The sequence below is a fragment of the Megalobrama amblycephala genome, linkage group LG8, assembly GCF_018812025.1.
Source record: "Megalobrama amblycephala isolate DHTTF-2021 linkage group LG8, ASM1881202v1, whole genome shotgun sequence".
NCBI classification, from domain to species: domain Eukaryota; kingdom Metazoa; phylum Chordata; class Actinopteri; order Cypriniformes; family Xenocyprididae; genus Megalobrama; species Megalobrama amblycephala.
In genome coordinates, this window is record NC_063051.1 from 7,889,184 (window position 1) to 7,915,251 (window position 26,068).

Here is a 26,068-nt window from a genome sequence, read left to right on the forward strand (position 1 = left end):
TTGCATTGTCTGCTTTATGCATTTTCAGCGTATTGTGAATTTTGTGCCTGATATATATTTTTATACTACTTTTTTTTTTTTTTTTTTTTTTTTTTTGATAGTGACAAAAAATTATGGATAGTTTGCATGTCATTTGGACTTCCTGTTGGATTTTTGAGGATATTTCTATGTCGACTGCCTTGTAAGTGACTCTTCATAGGACTTTTGAAATTGCACACTTTAGAGTTTTCATTTTCATTTTCTCAAACATTAGGGTTGTGGTGAAAAACTAGTAAACCTCTATTATAGACCTGTGACGTCATTAAACTCCACCATTGGGTCTACCGCAGTGCTTTTGATGTTAACTTTTAAAGTTATTTTACCCACAAATAGACCTACAACATGTTCAAGTTACAGAAAATGACAGGACACCTGCACAATTGTATACATAACTTGCAAAAATAATGTATTATAAAAATTGTTAGGAGGTCTGTTCCAGCTTTAGACATTTGACCTTGCAGGATTGTGGACCTTGATTTGGTCTTTGCTATAAAATGTATTATGTTATGCCCCCTTTTTTTTTTAATACATTTGGAAAAAACACAGAGCAGATGTTGGTCTGCAGTTACACAGAAGCATTTTTTTACAATTAAGTATTTTATTAAGTAATGCAATACAAAACTTGAGAACAAACAATTAGAGACTAAAATCAATTGCATTACATGCACAACTGACTGTTTAAGTAATTAGGTATTAAAGGGGACCTATTATACCCCTTTTACAAGATGTAATATAAGTCTCTGGTGTCCCCAGAATGTGTCTGTGAAGTTTCAGCTCAAAATACCCCACAGATCATTTATTATAGCTTGTCAAATTTGCCCCCATTTGGGTGTGAGCAAAAACAGCAGTTTTTGTGTGTCCCTTTAAATGCAAATGAGCTGCTGCTCCCGCTTGTTTTCCAGAAAAGGGCGGAGCTTTAGCAGCTCGTGCTTCGGTTGTTCAACAACAACAAAGCTGGAGAATCTCACGCAACCAAAATGATGATTGTGTGTTCAGCCTTACATTGTTCAAACTGGATTCTGACACTGATGGAGAGACTCAAGAAGAAGTTACAACTTATAGAATGCATCTGGACGTTTCTGAGTGGTTAGTGGATACATTTATGTAGTTGCTGTGGAGTTGATTCAACTCATCGACTAGCATGTGCCGTCATGTTAATCTTTTGTGCAAATCCAGCATTGAATTGACCCTCGTTTGTGAAGCAGTCCGGTGTAAAATGACGGCATGGCAACAACACTCTACTACAACTTTAACAACTCGTCCTCTTCTTTCAGGGTACGTTTACACGACAACAATATGCTTAAAACAGAGACGACACCATTGTCAAACCGACCCCCATTCATACGAATCCGTGAAAATGACTAAAAATGCTGTATTCTGCTGTCAGGCCATTAGATGGCGATGAAACACTATAGACTGAACGCGTTTTTATTGTTTACACGGTTTAAAGGTGCTAAAGAGGATCTTTTCGTCGACTGAGAAACCAAAGACTGTTACTGAGTTTTTGAAATGAGCGCATGTGTAAGAACAACCCCCTCTCCTTCACAGTTCATTTCAAGGGAACGCCTCCCAAAACTCGTGCACGAGTATTGGAACACGAGTGTTTACCACCGGCATTCGCTGTGTCGTGTTAGTGGATTCATTATGTCGGACTCACCGCAGGTAACTCATAATCTGCAGTTGTTACTCCTGTCTCCTGACAAAAACATTGCATGCAGCGCCTGTGGAGTGTGGAAATTTACTGGAGCGCGCAGCCGCGCTCCTCTCTCACAAGGAATGTCACGGCAGTGATTGACAAGCCAGAGGGCCAATCCGCGCACGTCTCTCACAAGGAACGTCACGGCAGTGATTGACAAGCCAAAGGGCCAATCGTTTACGCGATGATCGCGTAAACGATTGGCTCATGTTTTTAAGGCCCTACCTCGTGCACAGATGATGTATATTAATATTATTCCTTTCAGTGCACCTAATAAATAGTCTTTTATCAGTTAGTAAAGACAGTTTCAAGTAATATTGCAAAAATGTATAAAACAAAACATCCTCTTTAGCACCTTTAAGCCGCGGTCACACTAGACTTTGAATGTGCGAAATTTTTTCGAATGCTGTAACGGTCGTGATATGACGTCACAGTCTACAGTGTCTTTTTTATAAACATGAATTCAACGCATAACTTAAAGTAATACATTCAAAATGTAAAAATATAGAACCTACTCGACTTTACTGCAAAAATATAATTCTTTTCATTCAGGCAAGAGGTCATGCAGTGATGAATCGATCTTCTACTGGTCGCACGTTTTCACGTGATGCGAATTCGCAGGTCAGAGTTCACCAAACTTTAACTTTGGAACGCAGCGAAATGCGGAATTTTTCGCACGAGCTTGCGTTTGAATGGAAGTCAATGGAACGAAAAGTGCAGTGTGACCGCCCCTTTACACTGAGACCGTTTTCAACAACTTGCACTTTGAGACCAGTTTTCAAAAGTTTACGTTTTCAGACAACCAAAACGCCGTTTCCGTGTAAATGAATGGCCAAAACGCATAAGAAGTTTTCCGTTTTTAGTTGAATGGTGTGTAAAACGGCCCCTTCAACAGTCCAACATGGCCTCACCCCCTTTGTTGCGTGTTCCCTGGGGCAAGATGATGTCACCAACCTGGGAAGAAGCTCATTGTAGTCCCTACCAGCCATTTGTTGTAGCCCTTAAAAAGTGATTTCTGTAAAAGAAAAGATCTCCCTTTGCATTGAACTTTGAGTGTCGTAACTTTGCATATGTTGTTTATGCTCAAACATTACACACTAACTAAAGTTAAAAAAAAGTCAAATCATAATCAAGGATCCCTTAAGTTCAAGTATTAAGTTCTTTTTTTGTAAATTTGTTGTAAGTAAACCACATTTTGCTTTACATTAAATGCTGTTGTTTTCAGTTTGCAAAGTTAACTTTTTTAATGTGAGTTTGAAACTAAATGCTGATTGAGTCGTTTACCCAAAAACATGTTGAAATTGTTATAGCTATATATTTTTTGTTAGCTTTAAAGTCTGTCCAACTTGGTTTCTATGAAGATGAATGGTATACACTGCATCTCTCAATGACAATGAACAATAACCACCTTAATGTTCTGCTGCTATCTTTAAAACGAGAGGCATATGGAATAAGGTCAATCTTCGAAATTTGCCCTGGTTTTTCATAAGGATTTTTTTTGAGTCAATACAGGACCTCACACTTGCACTTTAAAAACAGATACTGTATAAGAGACCTTATAGATATGTAATGTCTTTTAATATTTCCTTTTGTCAGTGGTTTAGCCAGAGGGTCTTGCTGATGTTGAGATTTTATTAGACAGCTGCAGCTCATATACTGAACTGTACAGCCTTGTAATGGATGTTTCTAATGGAGCTTGTGAGAGGAGGTCTGTAGTCGAGAGTATAAAAGGGCAAATAAGGCCCTGACGTAACACTTTTAACAATGTGACTTTCCCGTTTCAGATGATGGAGTATTAATGAATTGTGCATATTGAGGCTGTTACTGTACTCTGGAAGACTTTTATGAAGCAACTTGCTTGTACCAGCTCGGTCTCAAGAGGTGCATTATTTTGTGGGATGAAATGATGGTTTGGAACGACTGCCATCAAATAATGACTCTTTATAAATAGTGCAAATGCTTACCATGTGTTAAGAATACTTTTGTAATGAGATACAATAACACTTTTTTAAGCATCTCTGCTACATCTAAAGAAATGTCAGTTGTCTGGCCGACCGAGGGGATTTTTTGGCTGCTGTTAAGTATGGAATGTTATCTTTGTACTTTTGTCATTTTTGCATCGAAGGGCTGGATTTCATCATCTGTTTAAGAAGTTGGTTCACATTGTTTCCTTACTAGGGAATTATTATGACAAACCCACAAAGATTCTGAGGTTTGGATGCGTCAATTTGCTGAAGGAAAACTTTTTACTTTGGCATTGTGTTTTGTGTGTGTTTTTTAATTATCGTTTGCCAGCCAGGAACGTGTTCTCCTGCAGATGCATGATTGCAAAATGCAAACTTAACGCCAAATTCGGACCACTTGGACTGTGCGTGTCAAGTTTAGTTGATTTGATCCTTTGGTCCAAGTTTTTCAGAATTGAGCACTATTATTGGACTTTATTTACAAATGTATTTTCTGTCATTTTTGATACATTTAATGCATCGTTCCAGAATAAAAGTATAAATTTCTCTATAAAAACAAACAAACTCTTACTCACCCCAAACCTTCCAATGGTTGTGTATCTGATATAAAAAAACTCGAATGTTACTCTCTTTTTCTTTATAATTTCAGAGTTTCGAAACACCTCTTGAATTGTGATGGTTTCATGCTCTTAGCAGCCAAACATTCACCACACAGTGCACTTTTTTTATGTTCATCCACTTTGCAAGTGAATTTAATGCAGTCCGGGTTATGTTTTTGTTCAACTTGTGTACTTTTGTTCGTGGTTTTTGAGGATGTCACGCTATTTAGTTAGCTTCTACCAGTGGCAAATGCGCACGGCCTTTGATGTCAACAACAAAAAGACATGGAAAATGTTTCTCCTCCCTTTTTAAAAGTTCTTAAGCGGGTTTATTTTGTCATCCTGACCCACTACAGCAGCTCTAGTGTGTTGTTTTTGATCACGAGAGCCAATGATCAAAGACGCCCATCCCATTAGCAATAATAATTGGAGCAGTGGAGCATGGAGCAAAGACATTGTAACTAGGACACAGTCACGCTGTTATGCTTCGTAACTTTTCATTGAACAGTGTTAAATAGGCCTTGTGTTAAATCTTTTTATAGATTCTTTTGACAAGCAAGAAGCGTGATTACAAGCTGAAGGCTTTTTTGCAATATGATCCTCTGACAGTTGGCTTTTATTAGTTTAACAGTAACCGCAGAAAGAATTGTCGCTTATTTTAATCAGTTTTGCTGGACTTCTAGAGTTAACTTGGACTCGTCTGTTGTTGTTGGCGAGTTCTAACAGATGCAACTGCTTTTGAGTGTCAGTATGGAAATGTGACTTGTCTCCCTCTCTCTATTTATTATTTCCAAATTCCCAACCTTCGTAACTCTTGTTACAACCAGAAAGCATTACCTCATAGCATCCAGAGCCACCGTCACCGACAACATTTAATATGAACAATCTGCTGCCTTTTGGATGTGACTCACTGACTCGTTTTGCCCTCTGCGTTCTCTTCCGTTACGTCCCTCGGCCAGCAACCATTATTTCATAACTTTTAACAGAAAAACCACAAACTCTATCGTTTTATGATTCCAAAAGAGTTGTTTAACAGAAATAAGCCTGCAGATGGTTTTAATGACACCGCTTAAGATGAGTAAAAAGAAATTGAGTAGCAAGCGGAAGTCGCTCGAGTATTTTGGGTAATGGTTGGCCATATGACATGCAGTTGGGTAATATGGCATTGAAGGCTTTGCGATGATGAACGTTGTAAAAATTAATGGTTATCCAAATTTCTTTTCATGTCTGCTTGGATTGAACTCTGGGTTCAGCTGTTATCTGGCAAGTGCACATGTTAAGAACATCTTTGATTAATAAGACACAAGACTTGCACACAAGCAGATTTGTTTTGTTTTTTTCATTGGGCGTAACCATTACTGCAATTTTTTAGTGCCTTTCGTACTTAAATATTTGTCTTAAGTATTTGTAATATTCATTCTCCAGAAGGATTTTGAAAGCTTTTTTAATAAAGAGTTACAGGCCAGAATCGCAACATTTTAATGTGATTCATCTTGAATTTTGAAACCAAAAAAATTTGGAAATTGAAGAAAAAAAAAGTTTGTAACCCATGAAGAAATATTGTTTAAAAACACAGTCTGTGTGTGTGTGTGTATATATATATATATATATATATATATATATATATATATATAATATCTCATTTGTGACTGTAGAAAGACCTTGGGAGAAAGATCACGGGAGCAGGTGGATGTTGCGATTTCTTTTGCTGTAATTTCTTGATATTTGCTGTTTCCATGGTAACAGTGACTTCTCTGACTGGTGGTCTGTTCAGGATCATGGGAAGTGTAGGTCTCCACAAATCATTGTAAATAATGTGGCTTTTACAGAAGCATCTCAATGAAGAAAAGAATGGGATTTTTCTGTGTACAATATTTGAACATTAGCAGAGTGTCTAGCATCTTTGATTATTTATTAACTATGTTGTATATAATAACTGATGTATTAATACTCATGCACTTACCTCGGGATTCTATTGTATAATGGTAACTGGTTGCCAGTAAAAAGCATTGTAACTACAGCAATTTTGCTCTACTGCAAAACCATATAAACCAATAAATAAATACGGGATCTCTTTTTTTAGATATTATATTTATTTATTGGATTATATGGTTCGATGGTATTTTGGAAACAATGGCTACTATGGTACATTTTTGTAAGGGTCGTGTCAAAACTATAACAATCAATATCATGCATGCACTTTTATGTTTGACAGTTTCAGGGTTTTTTTCTTCAGTTTTTTTGAAGATTGCCTCCAGAACAAGGAATCACTGCACTCTGTAAAAACAGAAAATCGCACGCTCTGCTAAACTAAGACTGAATGAGTTGAACACTTCCTGTTCTTCCAAATAAACAGTGGGAGAGATTTGAACGCAGAGTTCTGAGAACTTACGCTTCAGATATTGGCGAGCATGAGCATAATGTGGAAGCCATATGACAGGTCTCTTCAAATGTCTTGCACATGTATTCAACATTGAAAGTGAATTGAACCATTGTGCAAGAGCTCGCCAAATGTACATACAGTCACACGCACAATACATTTGTACTATATATGTAGATGTGTGTAAACATAAATAACAGAAAATCAATGTTCAAAAATAAAAAAAACATCCATGTTTCTTATCAAAATTACTTTAATGGTGGCAATAAATATGTTCACCCTCACCATTATTAGAAGATTAAAACTAAATAAAATGTATTAGTTTGGAAAAATGAGCTACGTGGCCTAATGTTGAAATAATACAGGGTAGTTAATGCCAAATTTAGTCCATATATGCACTTCAATTCAAACATATAACCAGATTTTGGAAAATCTTCTTTCTTCATTCCCAGGCAAATGGGAATCTGGATGTCCATCTATATTTCCCATGTCTTAAAGCTGAAGTGAGTCATTTCTGCACCAAACAGAGTAATGATTGTTTTCAAACAGGTTCCCCAAACACTCCCATCTCCCATTGGTCAGTCACACAGATAGTCCCGCCCAAAATTGCACCATTGGTTGCTCACTGGTAAGTACTTGAAGTACTTTGCCTTTAACTTGCTGGAATGTTGGTAAATGCACTTTCTACAGAACAATCATTCTTTGAATAGATATTCATATATATCTGTAGTTCTTATCAAAATATGAAACAACACCCCAAATGACAGACATAAAAATTAATGTTGATATACTATATGATTAAAAGGTTTCTATATACATTTTTGCTTTATGAAAATCTCTTTAGATAAAAAAAGTCATATTTCAGAGCATTTGCAGCAAGCACTTTGTTATAGCACCGAACTGAGTGATCCTCCTTCAGTCTATCAGATTGTGCTATGCACATCATAAATGGGTCAGGATTTGAACAGTGAACAAGAATGGCACGTCGCTTTTTACAAAAGATAAATATTCCAGCACCATGCATTTAGAATTGACAGCAGAATCAATGAAGAGTGCAGTGCATTAGCAGAGCTTATCTTTGGTCCCGTTGAATGATCACTGTAGGAACTGTAGCGTGGCACCACCCCGACACTTGTGCTGCATTGCACCATTGGTGTCTGAAAGGATGTTGGCCTTTTTGCAGGTCGATCCGGGCTGGATCCATCTGTGGGCCTTTCCCCATTAAACAACAGGGGGCGTCCTTTATGATTAACCCCCATCTTAAACAGCTCATACTCTTTGTGCGGAAGTCGTATTCCCAAAGCGTCGCAACCGTCCGTCCAGGTTATGTCTTGCTCGACACCCACCTTCCACCTGCCTGCCTGTCCACATCTTCCATTTTGCGTTGTATTCAATTCCCGCAACAGTGCATGGTCAAACACAATCACTTTTGCCCGTGTCACCTTGAAGACGAGCTCGGTGGCCCCACGTACTTTAACGGACTGTCCTACTTTAGCGTAATGACCTGTTGCCAACAACGTAAAGATGGGCTGGCGGCACATTGGGTCAGAGTAATGTTGGTAGGTGCCCTCCCAAGTGCGTTGCTCCTCGTTGAAAGCAAAAAGGCGGGTAAGGAAGAGGACAGATGGACGGGACTCGCAGCGTTGGCTCACCCAGTTTCCGTTTAGATCCAGTGGAATGAAGGGGGATGGGGGAAGAATGGGTGGATGCTGTTCAGAGGCTCGGTATACCAGGGCGCACACTGGGCATGGGTGGATGTGGTGCTGAGAGAGAGAAAAAAACATTTATAATGTTGCGAAAGATTTCTATTTCAAATAAATGCTGCTCTTTTGAACTTTATATTCATAGTGAGACTATGACTTTGGTGAGACTTTTCAAAAACATCAAAAAGTCATACCAATCCTAAACTTTTGAACAGTATATATGCAAGTGTTTGCATCTGCATACTTGCCTAGATTGTTTGTAACCTTATTTTTGCTTACTTTACATTGACTCTAGTGCTAGGCGAATACGCAGTCCTGTTATACACATTTAATGAACTTTTATGTTAGTCTGGTGGCACAATACCCAGCTATAAGTTTGAATATGGTCATCATTTGAAACATTTTAGCAAACCTAAGAATACTCTACAAAAAAAATACTCTAGTCTTAAAGGTCCCGTTTTTCGTGGTTTTTTGAAGCTTTGATTGTGTTTATAGTGTGCAATATAACATGTGTTCATGTTTCGCGTGTAAAAAAACACAGTATTTTTCACATAATTTACTTATCTGTATACCGCTGTTTCCACTGTCATAAAAACGGGCTGATGACTTCCTTGTTCTATGAAGTCCCTCCTTCAGAAATACCTAACGAGTTCTGATTGTGCCAGCGGTTCCTGTGTTGTGATTCGACAGCTCTGAGCGCACCGTGCCCGGAAAAGTCACGCCTCTTACCATAACGTGGAGATGCACGCGCTCAGTGTTATTGTAAACATGTCTTTAATTTTACCCTATCAATTTGAGCCGGAATCAGACCCGGTGATTGGACTGCGGGATGAAAATAAAAGCGTTTCGACGACATGGCGACAAACACACTCTACAAACGCAACTCTTGTGTATTCCTGTGGGCGGAGGTTAGTCAAAAAACTGTTTTAGTGACGTCATTAAAGAAGGAAGTAGAGGGATGTAGTCCAAACTGGCCGTTCGATGTAGGCGACTTCTGTTAAATAAAATATCTCGCTTGGCATTGAACTTTGAGCTTTAAAATTGTACAGATTTTATTTATACACTAACAACAACATTACACACTAACTAAAGTTTGAAACATGGGATCACGAAGAACGGGACCTTTAAAGTGATCTCTCTATCTCATTACCATTTCAATCATATCCGACTTGGTTATTATCCGACTTGGTGATTATACGGCCATCTCTCGCCATACGCAAGAGACTGTCCATTAATTTTCTTGGCAGTGTTTTTTCTGGGCTAGTTTGCCAGGTCTTTCCCCAACCCTCCCCATTACATGGCTCGGGACTTGCATTCACACCTACGGCCAATTTGTCATGTCCAATCCACCTAACCTGCATACTTTACGCCCATTTTTATAACCTTTTTGGTTCTTTTCAATTTTGAATACCTGGATTTTCAATGGAGGGACAAAAAACTCTCAGGTTATATTAAAAAGATCTTGTTTTTCAAAGATTAACCAAAGTCTTATGGGTTTGGAACATCATGAGGGTGAGTAAATAATGACAGAATTTTAATTTTCTCTTTAACTCTCACCATAGCATTCTGTAGAGGCTCCTGGTAACCAGTCGGTCTATGGTGCACCCTTTCATTCCAGTCTGTGTGCACGTCCCCTAAGAACAGCTTCTGAGCCGGCCTGCTGTGAGGATGGTGATGGGTCTCCACCCGTAGCAACTCCAGTTCCATCATGGAGAACCCAAGAGCACCCAGGCAGTCTTTCTCTGCTTTGGCATTAAAGAGTTCATAGAAGCGATGAGGCACCAGGTGTCCTCCAGCTTTGAGCCCCGGGCAGGACGAGGGCAGACGGGTCGCGAGATGATGGATGGCCTTCTGGCTGTGAATGACCATCCCCACTTTATGGAGGTGGTGCTCCGCTTCAGTTGCTCCACTGGTGATCCATGAGGCCTGGCGTAGCCGCAGTTTACCCCTGATCACAAGAGAGTATGTTGGGATGTGGCACTCACTGTCAGAGTAATAGTGCTGGAGGGCCCTGAAGAGACGTGTGGGGCTTTGGTAAAATGTGTAGGATCGAGTGAGGAATTCTGGACCGGGCCGCACTTCACATCTGAGAAGGAAATAACAAATATAGTCAAGAAGTTAGTCAATATGGCAATTGCAAACCATTTTACTTCCATAATCTGATGCATTTCCATGTGAAACAGGATGTTCAATAAGGCAAAATGTAGGATGGGACTTGATTTTTTTTTTTTTTTTTTTTTTTTTTTTTTAGTATTGATTGTAAAATTAAGTACAATTTAATACTCTTTGTTTTGCCAGATTATTGCAACATTAAATATCATCTGATAGTTTAACATTTATACATACTGTATATTAAAATAGACAGCAGTTCTTTCTTTCTCAGCAGCTTTCTCAGCAGTGATAATATGCACCGATAAATCGTTCACAATAAGACTAGGATTTTGTATTAAGAATGTAATATGGGTCAAGTTGAATTTATGTTGACTTTAAAATAAGTCTTTCTAGGGGCTCTTACCTGCTTGACACCCAGTGGCCCTCCAGTTTGGGTGGTATGGTGGCTGTGATTCGTGCTTCATTCTGTAGATGGCGTAGCTGAACCTGGCACTGTGGCTCCCAAAACAGTCTGGTGCTGAGGTTGGCATGGGGTACGAGGGGGGCGGTGGGCACTTCCCACAGCTTACTGCCCATCACACACAAAACTGAGGAGAGATGGAAAATATCGTGTGCGTTAATGCAGACAGTGCATTGTTATATATCTGCTTGCATGCAAGCTTAGTTTATATCAAAGAGTTGATACCCTCACTTGCTAAGGGTGCTTGTTTTCTTGTCATTATTGAAGTTGTGAATTAGCTGTCTTGCAAAGATCAAACTATTAAAAAACATATATAGATATATATTATCTTCTCTATGTTTGTTTTTAATTTAAAAAAATTGCCTTAAAGTGTTTGCTGGTCATAAGTTTTAAGTTAGTCCTAATTAACAGATTATGTGGATTGTTGTTGCTTGTAAGAGTTGCCAATATATTAAATTAAATGGGCTTTACTGAAATCCTTCCAGAAGGTCTAAGTTTGCAATAATGTGCTGATCTCTTTTCATGACTCTGTAGCCACATTTCCGAATAAATTAAGCCTGTAAAAAACCTCAGACACTTCAAAAAGATTGGTACCTCCAGCAATAAAAAAAAAAACTCCAAGAGGAGCATTTTCACTTCATGGTCGTTTACGGTCTATAAACAGGATTCTGCTGAACTGGAAGTGGTTGAAGGATTTTGCATTTCTGTAATTTTCCATGTAATGAAACGTGATGAGGTCTATTAGAGCCATATATAGATCCCAATCCTGCTCTGACCATGATTTGCGGTGAGGGGCAGGGGGCCAGAGGTTTGGCATGTCACTTCAATCAGACACCATCTTCAAGGGAATAGGAAAGGATATGTGGCCCTGGCCAATGCAAACAACAATTTTTGACAATTTTTTTTAAACAGACAGAAAAGCAAACATGGTTCCAGCTCATGAGGAGTGAGATTGGTCAACATGGAACTGGGCATCTTTGTTTGATCTGTAAATCTCCTTGCCGTAGGCCTCACCACAGAACTGTCCTTGAGTAAGAACACTGTAGATATATGGTGTAGTAAACCTGATTAGCAGAGGGAGAGCTTTGGGAAGTTGCATGCTGAGAAGTGCTTCACGTGGACTCAAAAACTTCATTCAAAGAGGAAGGGTGGGAAGGAGAGAAACTGTTTATTTGGAACCTCATTTACTCCTGTGAAAATGTCAAATAATTGTTACAGGTCCAAGTCACATTTCACCCCAAAATCGACAGAAAATTAAGCCTGTTTTAGAACAATTAAAATTATTGCATTGTGATGTTTTTTCTATGACAATTAAGCACGTTTTCCCTAAAAACTGGGGGAATATTGGAATGATAAATTAGGGGTGAGAGTTTTTACATATGAATTGTCTGTAATTCTAGCAGAGATTTACTGCAAAAAAAGTACCATGTATAAAAAAAAAAAAATAAATAAATAAAATTATTATAATTGTAATATATACTACAGTTCAAACATTTAGGGATGGTAAGATTTATTATGCACACCGAGGCTGCATTTATTTGATTAATAATAATAATATTAGAAATGATATCAGCATCATTACTCCAGTCTTCAGTGTCACATGATCATTCAGAAATCATTCTAATATGCTGATTTGCTGCTCAAGAAACATTTCTTATTATCAATGTTGAAAAAAGTTATTTTGGATTTAGGGTAAAATATGAAATGTATGAATATACCACAGGATTGTTGAATGCTCGAATCTGATTGGTTGACCAACGTTCTAAGGTGTGAAATTATTTTCAGGGAAACGCACGGTTATAGTTCCAGGCAGGTCTTGACCGCGTTGCAGTTCCGTATCACTTCACCAAATGATTTCAGTTATTTCAAAAGGTCCTACAACTGCAAAAGAACAAAACCCACAACAACACCGACCAAGCAAATAAATATAGTAAATAATAGGATGAAAACAAGAAATTATTGTCATGGTTTTTGCCACAAAATACGTTTTATTGTGTCCTGAAAGCACATACTCTCTCCCGCTCTCTCTCTTTTAAAAGTACACACGTACTGTATAGTACGGTCACACACTCGCACAGAAACGTTTTGTCAGCGCTGCTCTGATTAATTAATCTGTAAAATAGTTTAGCAACTTAAAAGATACATGACATTTCTCACCAGCGAGGTAATAACTGTGCGGTTCTTTAGTAGAGACACTGCTGCCATGAGAGACACACAGACTCAGGTAGGCTAATTCCAGGTTTTCACAACAAAACCTGCCCAATTGCTTCTCAAAACTAGTCCTATCGCGTTTCAGGGGGGGTCCTGCCGTAAAAATCACGTTTTGGGGGTAAAATCCACATTTTTGGCTGGGGTTTTGGTGAAATTCGCATTCCAGGGGCTAAATATGTTATTTGGGGTCGCTTCAAACCGGACATGATAAACAACCTGCGGAAACAGTGTTAAAGTAGCCCAATTCTGTGGGAAAACCGGAAAAAATGGCTCAAGCCTCCATTACTAGTTCTGAAATTAGGTTTTAGAATTAGCAACGGAGGCTTGGGATGAAATGCTTAAGAAAGGTCTCGAAACAATGTTTTGAGGTGTGGTAACTGTAGTATAAGCAAAGTCCCTTTAAGACAAGTCATTTCACTCTGCGGCCATCTTTGAAACGCCTCTCGGGCATCCTGGGCATCATGCAATCTCTTTGAATGGGGAAACATCAAATTCTCCAAAACTGTTCGCCAACCTTACGATTAAATTTCATATTTGAAATCACCAATGAATCAACAACTGGCTCATAAATTTAGTTTCTAAATGCTCGAATCATGACAAAAAACTGTATTTTTCAGGTTGGATCAAGCTAATGCGCATGCGCAGACCTGGAGGCGCGCGTCTGGGATGACTTTACCAGTCGGCGATTGGCTCTTATTTAGAAGGCGGGACTTATTCCGCCATATTGCGCGTTACACTTTCTCCCATTCAAAACAATACGAGTGACACGTCTTGTTATTCTATTTCTATAGTCTTATATAAGTCGAATAATTGACTCCGGGCCGTTGAATTCTTAAAAAATAATGCACTCCGCTTCGCGTCGTGGCCACATTACCACCTCGGGTGTGCATTATTTTCTAAGAATTCAATGGCCTGTCATCAATTATTCCTTGCATAAACCTTGTCACCATCTTGACTTTGATTTGTAATAGTTTATTAGTTTATTAATCAGTCAGATGAACTTCTAATAAAAGGAAGCCTGCACTCTGAAAAGCACAAAACAGAAAAGCTTTTATTCCCATTTGTTAACTGTAGCCCTAAAATTACTCTGATTGCATAATTACAGAGCATTTATTGAGAATGTCAGGCCGGGTCTGGAGTTGTTTGTTCCCTAAAGGAGGGAATTATTTTCTTATGCTGTTTGGGACGGATCCAGGCTCTGCTGTTTTTTTTTTTTTTTTTTCCAATGTGAAAGAAGACTTGTTACTCATGATCACAATAATGTGATAATGTTAGAGGTAATGTGATTTTTAGTCGCCTGCTGATGGATCAACAGCCTCTAATGAAGTTAAGGTTCTCTTATGTAAGTATGTATGTATATTGTTAACACAGGCTCATTTTCAAAACTATTTTATAACATATTTCAAATTGTAATACTTTACTATGGGAAGTCAGATTTTAAGACACTAGTAGTTTCTATAATAATCTATTATTTGCATCGACATTTTAACTGCTTCTCAGATCCTATTCAAAGCTCATGAATATTAAATGAGGTAGTTTAGTTTATGATTGGTTGCCTAGCTAATACCTCTGGAGCAGGATTTTATAATCCTGGGTTAAAAGCTGTGGTTATTCCCAATGTTCACATTCACTCTCATGTTTTAAAAGCCCAGAACTGCCGGAAGTCACTGTCATTTGGATAAAGTTGAACTTGCCTCAGCCTTGTTGTATCGCCAATGTTGTTCAAAAAAAATCATAACTGGCTTTGGATCACTTTCCACGGTGAGTGAATTATTATTTGTCTAAACGCCCCTGTAATTGATTCAAATGGGAGCGCGCTCTCAGTGTAGACCATGACCCGGTGTCAATTTTGTGAGGAGAAGATCCTATCTCTTATAATCTCACTTTCTCTCTTTCTGTCGTCTTATCTCTCTTATCTTTCTATCTCCCCGTGAATGGCACAGAAGCCTGTGCCCTAGACAAAGCGGCAGTTCATCATATTGACCAGCAGAGGGGGCTGTGGTAGAATGTGTGTGGTCTCTTTGCTTACAGGCAATTCCCTTTAGTGTGAGCCAAAGTAAACTACCTGTCCTAATATTCCAACCATTCAACACCCCCAGACATACACACACTGGAGACATTGATTTATAGAAGAAGCGAGGCTAGCAAAAGTACCTCCGACTGGTTTCATGTATTTGTTTTTATTTGTCATTTCAATTTGAGCAGCTTCTCTCTCACCCCTAATGCGTCATTACTGAAGAGTGGCCAAAAATAAAATAATCCTTCCTCTCTAGCACTATTCCTCTTTACCCATTTAAGATGATGTGAATGAAAATAAGGGTTTGAGAGACACAATTTTAGTTTTTATCATTAGTTAAATAAAATCCTGCTTAAGTGCAAAATGAAACAAGAAGGCTTCTGCTGTGTGTGTGCGTGCGCGGGCATATATGCATGTGTATGTAGGCATATATATATATATATATATATATATATATATATATATATATATATATATATATATATATATATATATATATATATATATATTTATATATATATTTAATATATATTTAATATGTAGTATGTACCATGGTATTCCTTGAAGTATCTTACTGCATACAGGTGGGATCCAAAGGTCTGAGACCAGCAGTGAAAATGCTTCTTTTGCAATATTTTTACATTTAAAATAAATTTTCAGCATAATAATTTGAGTGAAGACACTGCATATATCAAAGTACCATGTATCACCATCTGATACTATCATCTCAGTACTGCCACATGCATGAAATGGCCCCTTTCAGTGTTTAACTGCCTTTGTGCCGCCCGCCGCCTCTTTCTCCCCGCTTTGATAACTGCTCCCTGATGAAAAAACTCCCATTTACACCTCATTTACTTTGGATAGAGCTCAGATTCCTCGCTTCCTCTTTTACTCCCTCTGTCACACTCTTTTTGTCTGATGAAGTACAGTTACAGAAAGGTAAAGTTTCATATAGAGAGTAAAGTCTGCATGTGTGTGCATGCATATGTGCGCTAGGGGCAACAAAGGTGTGCACACGCTTATGTGCATATGTGTTTATGAAAAGGGTAGGACAATATATGTTTGTCTATTGATGTGTGCATGTGAGTGTGAATTAGATTTGTGTACAGAGCAGTTCAGAGGTCATCTGCCGTGGGTGGGTGCGTGTGTGTGTGTGTGTGTGTGTGTGTGTGGTTTTTTTCCCCCCAGAATCCTTCTCATCCCTCAACTCCCTTATAATTCTGCAGCATTGTTGTCTTTTCATGAACATTAAACCTGCTTCATCCAGCAATTGTTTTATGTAGATAAGGGGTTATGAGAATGGTTCTTCTCCAAACTAACAGTTACCCGAGGGTTAATTCAACATCACTGTGAAAGTGACTAACCTGCAGAACTCTTCATTAACTTCATTAACTTCATTAACTTTATTTTACTGTACATGTACTTACAGTGTACTTACCTAAGAAAATACTATAGGTAATATGAGGTAACTACATGGGTTAAGGTTAGGTTTAAGGGTAGGTTCATGGTTAGTTATTACCCAGTTATTGCCATTACTGTAATAAGTATAAATCATATGTACATGGGGAACAGGACTGTAAAATAAAGTTCTACCACTTAAACTTCATTCTTTTGAGTTCTGTTAAGTATTTGGATCTAGTTAACATATTGCTAACCTAACCAAAAACAATTAGTTTTAGTTACTAATTAGGGTGATTGAGCGTTAAGGGCAAATTATGAATGAATGCAGTTAACCATACAAAATTTGGAACTTGATAACACAAATTTTGCTGTAGTTATCAGATCACAAGTGGGATTATGTTACACTAACTTCAGTATGTGTCATGCCACATCCCATCCTAATTAAAACAAAAAACAATATTTCAGTGATATTTAATAATATCATATGCAAAGGCTCACTTTGACATGTATTCATGTCTTTTTTTAACTATTAACATGTCAGTATAAAGGGATTTCGTTTTATACACTACTGTTCAAAAGTTTGGCATCTGTATGATTTTTAAATGTTTTTGAAAGATGGTACACAAAGGCTTCATGTATTTGTAAAACAGTCATTTTATGAACTATAACAATTTAAAGTAACAGTTTCCTGTTTGAATTTATTTTAAAATGTAATTTATTCCTGTAATGCAAAAGCTGAATTTTCAGCATCATTACTCCAGTCTTCAGTGTCACATGATCCTTCAGAAATCATTATAATACACTGATATGCTGCTCAAGAAACATTTTTTATTATCAATGTTGAAAACAGTTGCACTGCTTAATGATTTGCTCAATAAAACAGCATTTATTTGAAATAAAAAATCTTTTTGACATGTCTGTACTATATATTTTTTTATCAATTTAATGCATCAATGCACTGTAAAAAAAAAAATTCATGATTTATCACAACATTTTTTCTTTTGTCAAATAAACTTAAATAATTAATGTTGCTCAAATAACATAATATTGTGAGTTTCTTTTGAATAAACCAATCGCCTTCATTGTATTAACTCAATTTTTTAATTTCAGTGAACTCAAAATTTTAAGGCAACCAGGTAACTTCCTTTAGTTAAACCAACAATTCTTTTTTACAGTGTGTGGAATCAAATTATTAATTTCATTCTTTCAAAACAAAAAACTTTTGAATAGGGTATATAATACTTATCATATGGGGTTATATTTTTGCATTTTGTCAATCATATATTCCAACCCGTCGCTGACCGCATACAAGATCAGTTAACGTGACAGTTAGTAACTGGCCTGATCTTTCATTCCATAGCTGATTGATGGTTTGGAAGTGTCAAAGTCTCTCTGACAAATACTGGGCCTCCTTTTATCTATAAATGGCTGACAGGCTTTCTCCCATGTCTTCTGCTTATGAATATTACTCATGCATCTCAAAGCAGACATTTTTAAAAATGGAATAGAGAGTAGGAACAGACAATGCAGAACAGCTGGAATAATCATGGTGGTGATTCCATGTAATACTGGAAAGCCTTCATGCTTTGTTATCAATGTTGAAGCATAAGTTCTTGTTAAATCTTAAATAATTTTCCACTTTAAAATCAAAGCAGACAAACTGTCACAATCAACTACAACACAGCATTGCATTTAGTATCTGTTTTGGCATATAGAGGCATGATATTAATAATTTTGGCAGATCTAATTCAGCTGTTCGATTGAAAAAAGGCCATGTTTTTTAAGAAAAGAGAAAGTACAGGCACATAAACGCTCACATACTGACCTCCGAGGTCATGGATAACTGCCATGAGTCACTGGGGGGGGCGGGTGTAATTGCGCCAGTCTTTCTTTCTCTCTCTCTGTCGTTCTGTAGGCGGCCTGATAGTGAGAACAGAAGCCTATTGCTTTCTTCATCACCCTAACCATCCCTGACTGAAAGGAACGAAAGCATAGAAGAAAAACAGCCACTAAATGGCATATGAACAGAAGGGGTCGTTAATGGGCTTGGCCTGTTACTCTAATCATTATTTTAATGGTGGCATTAGTTCCACGGCTGTGATCTGCTTTCACAGGAAACAATGGCCTCCTCTAACTTTAAAAGAGCCTGGAACAAAAACGGGGGTCCGGGGCCCGTGGAGCAGACTGACAGGTGAAAAGACTGGTGCATGGGGAAAGGTGAGAATAAGATCACAGTGTCGAGCTAAACTCTTTGCCATTTATATTAAGACCTCTTTAAACTCCACCTGACTGACTTACAGTCATTTTCCTGGAGAACAAGCCAAATTTCTGTTACTTGTGCACTCTTAAAAATCAAAGTTATAACCTTATGCCATTGGAGAACCTTTTAATGTTCCTGAAATGACTTTTATTCTCTATTTCTAAGAAAAAAACATCTGTGTGGTGCTTTAAAGAAGCCAGAAACCAGAATGATCTGAAGAACCTATAAATGTAACATCAGTAACTCATCTCCAAAGAACCTTATACCACAACGATAAATGGAAAGTGCTGCAAAGAACTTTTTTGAAGAATGTGGGCTTCAAAAGTCTGAATCAACATTTTTTATTTTAACCTTTTGCTAAAATTCTGATTAAACACTTTTGCATGCAAAAAGGAAGCATTTTCTACACATGCACAAATGTCCCACCAACATCAGCAATGATATCAACAGCAAAGAATGACCTACATATTAAGTAGTTCAGAAAGGGTGCAAGCATGAGTTGCGTTTTATAAACACGGCAAGCTTTAAAGTTCCTGAACTTGGTGTGTTAAGCAGACCTGGCAAATTAAACCACTAGAGAGCTTTAAAGGCAGAAAACCTTCTTTTGTATTTCTTGCATGAGTACATTCATTTTGGCAGTTCAAGTCTAGTTTCGTCATGGGTTTTATTAAGGTTAATTAAACCCCAAAACTTTAGCTGAACCCTATCTTGAGAGCTCTTTGTCATCCTTCAATCCTAATTACACTTGTGAAATACAGAGGAGAAAAAAAGACGCAGTAAAAAAAAATTTTTTTGATACAGTAAGAAAATGCTCAGACTTGTTGGTCTTGATAATGAAGGTGTTTTGCTTGGCAGCTCTCATACTTTCACACATTAACAAGAAGTCATTCTTAAGCTATAATTTAAGCTTATAGATTCTCATAATTCATATTTGTGATTATTTGCATTTACATTAATACCATAATACATACGATTCATTCATTAGATGTGCCTTATCACTTAATCATAGGTTTCTGATATATAATGACTGTTTTGCCTGCTTGGATCTGTGATAGATAATATTATTATAACAAAAAATGAAGGTTCTTCAGGTTCAGCAAAGAGCACTTTTGTTACCTAGAATCCTTTTGGCTGTATAGTGTTTATAAATTGCTATACGGTGCTTTTTAGATGAATAAAGTTAATGTTGTTGCATTGTAGACTGAGATGAGCATATTTGGTTTCTTATGGTTCTTGGTCCTGCAGCACTGCATATTTTGGATGTCTCACTTATTTAACTAATTTAAATCTTCAGCTCATTAATAGAGGCTCTAAAACCTGAATTGGGTGTGTCAGATAAGGGAGACATTCAAAATGACCAGGATTGAGAACCACTGCTTTAAAGCACCAGATTGTTTTCTAAAGAACTAGAGAATAAAAGCTCCAAAGCTTTTTAGTGGCATCACATTGTAAAAACCATTTTGGTTCCAAAAGAGATGGATGAAAATATTGAGTGGTTACAATTCAAAAGTTCATATATCAGATGTATAATCATGCACTTTAATGATTTGCCATGCATAAAATAATTATTAGCATTTTAAATGGTGTCATGAAATGGGTAAAACCATTTACTTCAAATAGAAGGACAGAGAAAAAGAGGGTATAAGACAACAAGTTAACTTACCTTGCATGAGAAGTACCATCCAAATTGTCTCCAACAGGTGAATAAGTCTCTCCCCAGCCATGACCAGGTACTTACACTTTCCAAATCACTTAAAAAAAAAAAAATAAGGAAAAATCTGGAAATGATCCTCTCCTGGATAATCACGTCAATTAGAGCGTTTCAGATAAGATATTACCAGTTGTGCAGATTAATTTAATCCACTTTTGGTAAGTTTCATCTTCAAACATGAAGTTTTCCATTCATGGTAAGACTCCTTGACTTGAGTTTGCAAGATCTCCTTTCTTGATGGTGCTTGAAAGTACGTCCCCAGTTAATTCTGTGCTCTCTTTGGTGATGTTAAACCTGTGTGGTGCTTGTAAGAGTCTGTCTTTGGGTTACTCAGCTGAGAGGAGCTAGGAGAATCTGTGAGCGGGAGAGGGAGGGAGGGGAGAGAGAGAGAGAGAGAGGGAGGGAACTTGTAACCTCCCAGCATTAACCCTCTGGGGAGCAGGGTAAGGTGCAAAAGGGCACAATCAAAGCCAGCAAGTTGAGAAACCTGCGCACAACTCTAAATTAAACATAAATGTGTTAATCAAACATATTTATATATATTTAAACACAGTTTGACAGATGCAAAGCAGAAGGTTTCCTGCACAAACTGTGTAATACTTAAAATCTTTTCTCCATTTACCTCATACACACATATAATATGGGCATAGTAGGTGTTAAAAAGTAATGGCACTGTGCCATCCAAGAAAAAAAAGTTTTTTATATGCCGTTTTATGTACAGTATGTTGAAATTCTAACTTGACTCTGCCAGCCGCTATGGTTTTGAAATGCAATACAGTAGAGATAACACAGTGTAAGTGTAGTCCAACAAAATAAATCCGTTAATATATGACATACGACCCTAGATAGCATTAAATAATATGAAAATAAGTAGTAGTAGTAGTAGTATGTAGTAGCTCTAAATAATATATCTACTATTATAAGATATTAAAATGTTTTTATGCGTGTGAGGTTTATAAGTTGTAAAATGTGTGTACAAGTTTAGTCAAACATTAATGGTGTTTTACGTAGTGGTGTGAACCCATTAAAACTGGCACTGTTTCAATGCTGCAGCCAATGCGTATTGAAGTGTTTATGGTCTGCGTGATTTGGATTCTGTGTTGTGTTCATGAGAACAAGTTCAAGAGTTAACTTATATGTTAAGATTTGGAAGTGCATAGAAAAGGGATGGATTAGAGCTAGGTTAGGTAAATAAGATCTGTAACCCACAAAACCGGAAATCTTTTCGCATATGACGTGTCAACTCATTAAGTCCATATTCTGAATCTGAATTTTTCTTAAGCCATCTGTGATGTAATTTTTGGCTCCAGCTTCATAACTGTTTGTAACTGTTGTGTCATTCAATCATTCATTTAGTAATGTGTTTGTTGCAGTTAAGAAGTGACGAGTGAGAACAGAGTTGGACTGCGGACATAACCCTGAGGAGCGCCAGACCGTGTTGCTGAGTTTCACCACTTGTGGTTTGCTGCGATGATAAAATCCAGTGTCTAACGGCCAGGCAAGCTGCACAAACTCAGTTCTTCACATTTCCAGAGTTTATTTGAGGAAATAATAGCTGAATTTCAGAATTAAAGGTAACGGTCAGTACAGTTCATGTTTCATAAGGATCACCGGTGGTTTTGCTAGTGATGAGAGATGGCATGAATACACAGTTTACTGTTATTTCAGTGCTTAGGCAAAACAAATCTTAATAGTTATAGGTAATAAAATATGTTAAGATACTTTCTTCTAGCCCAACTTACAATGCCAAACCAAATGAGAAGTGTCTCTGGTGCTTTCAAAACAATGCTCTTTTTATTTGAACATCCAGACCAGCCTAAAAATGCAACATTGACTCAAGCCACAGCATGAATTTGCGGCAACCCCTTCTGTTTGGCCAAACAATGGGAGACGGACTGTTTGGGAAACCTGTTTAAAAACAAGACTTTCGTTTTGTATCACTATTGCGCCAAATTACACCTTTATCTTAAACCATTCATTACATCAGGAAGAAACTGTTATATTTAGCTCATATGTAAGAAGAAGAGAAGTGTCACATTATATTCCCAAGATGTGGTTACATCGCCCCCCACAGGATCTGTTTGGTTTTCACACACATTTATGGACATAATCTCGCTCTCATTCCTGTCTTTCTGGCTTTTCCCTTCACATTGCTGTCTATATAATGGCGGCAGCTTCCAAATCTAACACACCCATGCACCCAAAACCACAAACGGCTCTCTAATCAAAACCTTTCTGTATCGCTGCCTTCTTTGTCACAAACTCTACACACAGATTTGATGTCATTGAGGTGCAAAGCCTCTTTGGAAAACCACCACCCATTTCATTCTTTATCCCCCCTTTCTCTCTTTCCCCTGAGGCCTGTGCAATCAGTCATCTGTTTGATCATGTGGAGATGTGGCTTTAGTGTGTGTGCTGGCTTGGTGCGTATTTCTGTCTTGGTGCTTTGAGATATGAAAGAGAGTTTCCCCCCACCCCTCGCTTCCTCAGTTTAAACCAGAGATGCCGCAGCGGTTCCAAACCAGTGAAGGCTAACACGTGGCGGTCGTCCAAACTGCAGGAGGTCCAGCCCAGGTGGGAGAGAAGGGGGTCTGGCACGGAACAAAAGCAGAATCGTGCATAAGATAAGATCCACGCTCTAATCATCACACATTCGTATCCGTGCATGCTATCGGGCAGCTGGGTGACTGCAAATGCACACAAACACTTACTTTCCATGCATACACACACTGATAGGGTTCCCAAGCATTTGTTTTAATACAGAATCATCCCATTTATAAAGTTGCACTCCCTTGTTATAAGAGGTTTTAAATATAAAGAAATAAATTGTAAACGCTCACATAAGATGAAAAGTCATATCAGTAGTCTGATAAAAGCTGTTTTATTTTACACCGGGTTCACTTTTGGATGTGGACTAAATTAATCATGGCTGACTATATGCATTACTACAACTGCAAACTACAAGTCAAGTCAAGTCACCTTTATTTATATAGCGCTTTTTACAATGTAGATTGTGTCAAAGCAGCTTTACACTGATAACTGGTACATTATTTTGACTGCACGGCAGCTCTTAAAGAATTGTGTCAATGCAGGCAGATCAAAGCACTGCTGAATATCAAATGTCAAGGTACACTGAAAATGTTTGCGTGATGCTGCATCCACCATGCAAAGTGGTCAGCACTACATAAACAAAAAAAAATAGATATAATGAGTGCACCTTTAGGGGAAAGAAATTTGTTTCGTATTAAATACGCAGTATGTTTTATTTAAGCATCTTGCTCCTAAACTAACACTGTTCCAGTGTTATTTTAGTATAATTTATATACTATTATAGTATTTAATATTTTGAATTAGCTTTCAATTTTATATTTTCAGTTTTTATTTTTGTTTTAGATATTTTGTCATTTTTTTTTTTGTCATTTTTATTAGTTTTTGTCTTTTAAAGGTGCCGTAGAACGTCTTTTCAAAAGATGTAATATAAGTCTAAGGTGTCCCCTGAATGTGTCTGTGAAGTTTCAGCTCAAAATACCTCATAGATTTTTTTTTTTATTAATTTTTTTAACTGCCTATTTTGGGGCATCATTAACTATGCACCGATTCAGGCTGCGGCCCCTTTAAATCTCTCGCTCCCTGCCCTCCCAAGCTCTCGACTATGAGTGCAGTTATACAGTGCATAAACAAAGTTCACACAGCTAATATAACCCTCAAATGGATCTTTACAAGATGTTCGTCATTCATGCTGCATGCATGCATCGATTCCTGTGAGTATAGTATTTATTTGGATGTTTACATTTGATTCTGAATGAGTTTGAGGCTATGCTCTGTGGCTAACAGGCTAATGCTACACTGTTGGAGAGATTTATAAAGAATGAAGTTGTGTTTATGAATTATACAGACTGCAAGTGTTTAAAAATGAAAATAGCGACGGCTCTTGTCTCCGCGAATACAGTAATAAACGATGGTAACTTTGACATTTAACAGTACATTAGCAACATGGTAACGAAACATATAGAATGACAATTTACAAATATCACTAAAAATATCATGTAATCATGGATCATGTCAGTTATTATTGCTCCATCTGCCATTTTTCGCTATTGTCCTTGCTTGCTTACATAGTCTGATGATTCAGCTGTGCACAGATCCAGACGGTAATACTGGCTGCCCTTGTGTAATGCCTTGAACATGGACTGGCATATGCAAATATTGGGCTCATACATATTAATGATCCCGACTGTTACGTAACAGTTGTTATGTAACCGGTGTTATGTTGAGATTCGCCTGTTTTCTGGAGGTCTTTTAAACAAATGAGATTTATATAAGAAGGAGAAAACAATGGAGTTTGAAACTCAATGTATGTCTTTTCCATGTACTGAACTCTTGTTATTCAACTATGCTGAGGTAAATTCAATTTTTGATTCTAGGGCACCTTTAAATATTTCTATATCATTTTGTTTTTTATTTCAGTTTTAGTTTTAGTAATTATTTCAGCCTTTTTTCACCTGATATTTATATTTTTTATTTCAGAATTATTTCAATGACCCAAAACAATTTGAATAGTTTGAGGGTACGTTTACACAACAACAACAACAACGATGTACTAAAAACAGAAACGATTTTTCTTTGTACAGATGACAACGTTATCAAATCCCCGTTCACATGGATCTGCGAAAATCCGTATTACACTGTATTACGCATACCAGATAAGTAGCTAGACAGTCAGGGTTGCCTAGTTTTCAAAACAAAACCCGCCTAATTGCTACTCAAAACTAGCCTAAAACTAGTCCAATGGCGTTTTACTCCACGTTCCCGCGTTTTTGGCGTGGTTCCCCTGGTAAAATTCTTATTCCAGGGGCTAAATATCATGTTATTTGGGATTGTTTTAACCTGCGGATATGGAAAAAAGTGATTGGTGATAGCATCTGAAATGCTTTTCAGCACTTAATTCAGTCAAGCAGTGAATGTGTTTTTTTTTTTATAGCTGCAGGCATCAATCTCAAATGTATACATCCCTTATTTTCCTATAAGAGAAAGTGAAGTTAACAACTCTACACTCACCCTAAAACACGTACAGAACATTTAGACTAAATATAGTCTGCCTAATGACTCGTAAATATCCTCGCATTACACCCGCGGTTGACTTTTTGAATATTCAAACAAGCTGTGACTGTGGTTGAAACGGTTAGCTTTAGCATGTTTGCTCTTTGGTTGTTAATTGAAATACTTGCGTCAACAGTTTGCTGCTCTGTCTATTTACATTTAATAGTGTCTATTTCTAGACAGAGAAGTTGCTCTGTGGTTATATGTGGACCTCCTGCTATGGATTTCCTCAGTGGTGGTCTAAGACAGAGGAGATTTTGCCTTTGCTCGTCTGATACGCCACTTTTAGTCTTTCTCTATCTGCACTGATGTTTATCTGCATGTCTTTTTTTGCATAATCAGAGTACAACAGATGCCCAAACAAGTCAGAGCAGAGCAACTTGGGAAGCATCCCAGCAATGTTGCCCCTCTTTCA

At 37.6% G+C, this 26,068-nt stretch overlaps 1 protein-coding gene across 2 annotated transcripts; it reads right to left on the minus strand.

Annotated features, from left to right (window-relative positions):
- Positions 1-6,913: 6,913 nt before the first annotated feature.
- apcdd1l (adenomatosis polyposis coli down-regulated 1-like) lies at positions 6,914-20,900 on the minus strand. 2 transcript variants are annotated; one of them, XM_048199025.1, is made up of 5 exons: positions 20,681-20,900; positions 20,506-20,593; positions 10,897-11,080; positions 9,939-10,467; positions 6,914-8,441 (listed from the first exon to the last, which is right to left on the minus strand). In XM_048199025.1, the coding sequence occupies exons 2-5, from the start codon at positions 20,564-20,566 to the stop codon at positions 7,671-7,673; spliced, it is 1,545 nt and encodes a 514-aa protein (XP_048054982.1). In that variant the 5' UTR covers positions 20,567-20,593; positions 20,681-20,900; the 3' UTR covers positions 6,914-7,670. The 2 variants fall into 2 exon arrangements, with proteins under 2 accessions (XP_048054982.1, XP_048054981.1); XM_048199024.1 differs by having other exon boundaries at positions 20,506-20,899.
- Positions 20,901-26,068: the final 5,168 nt, after the last annotated feature.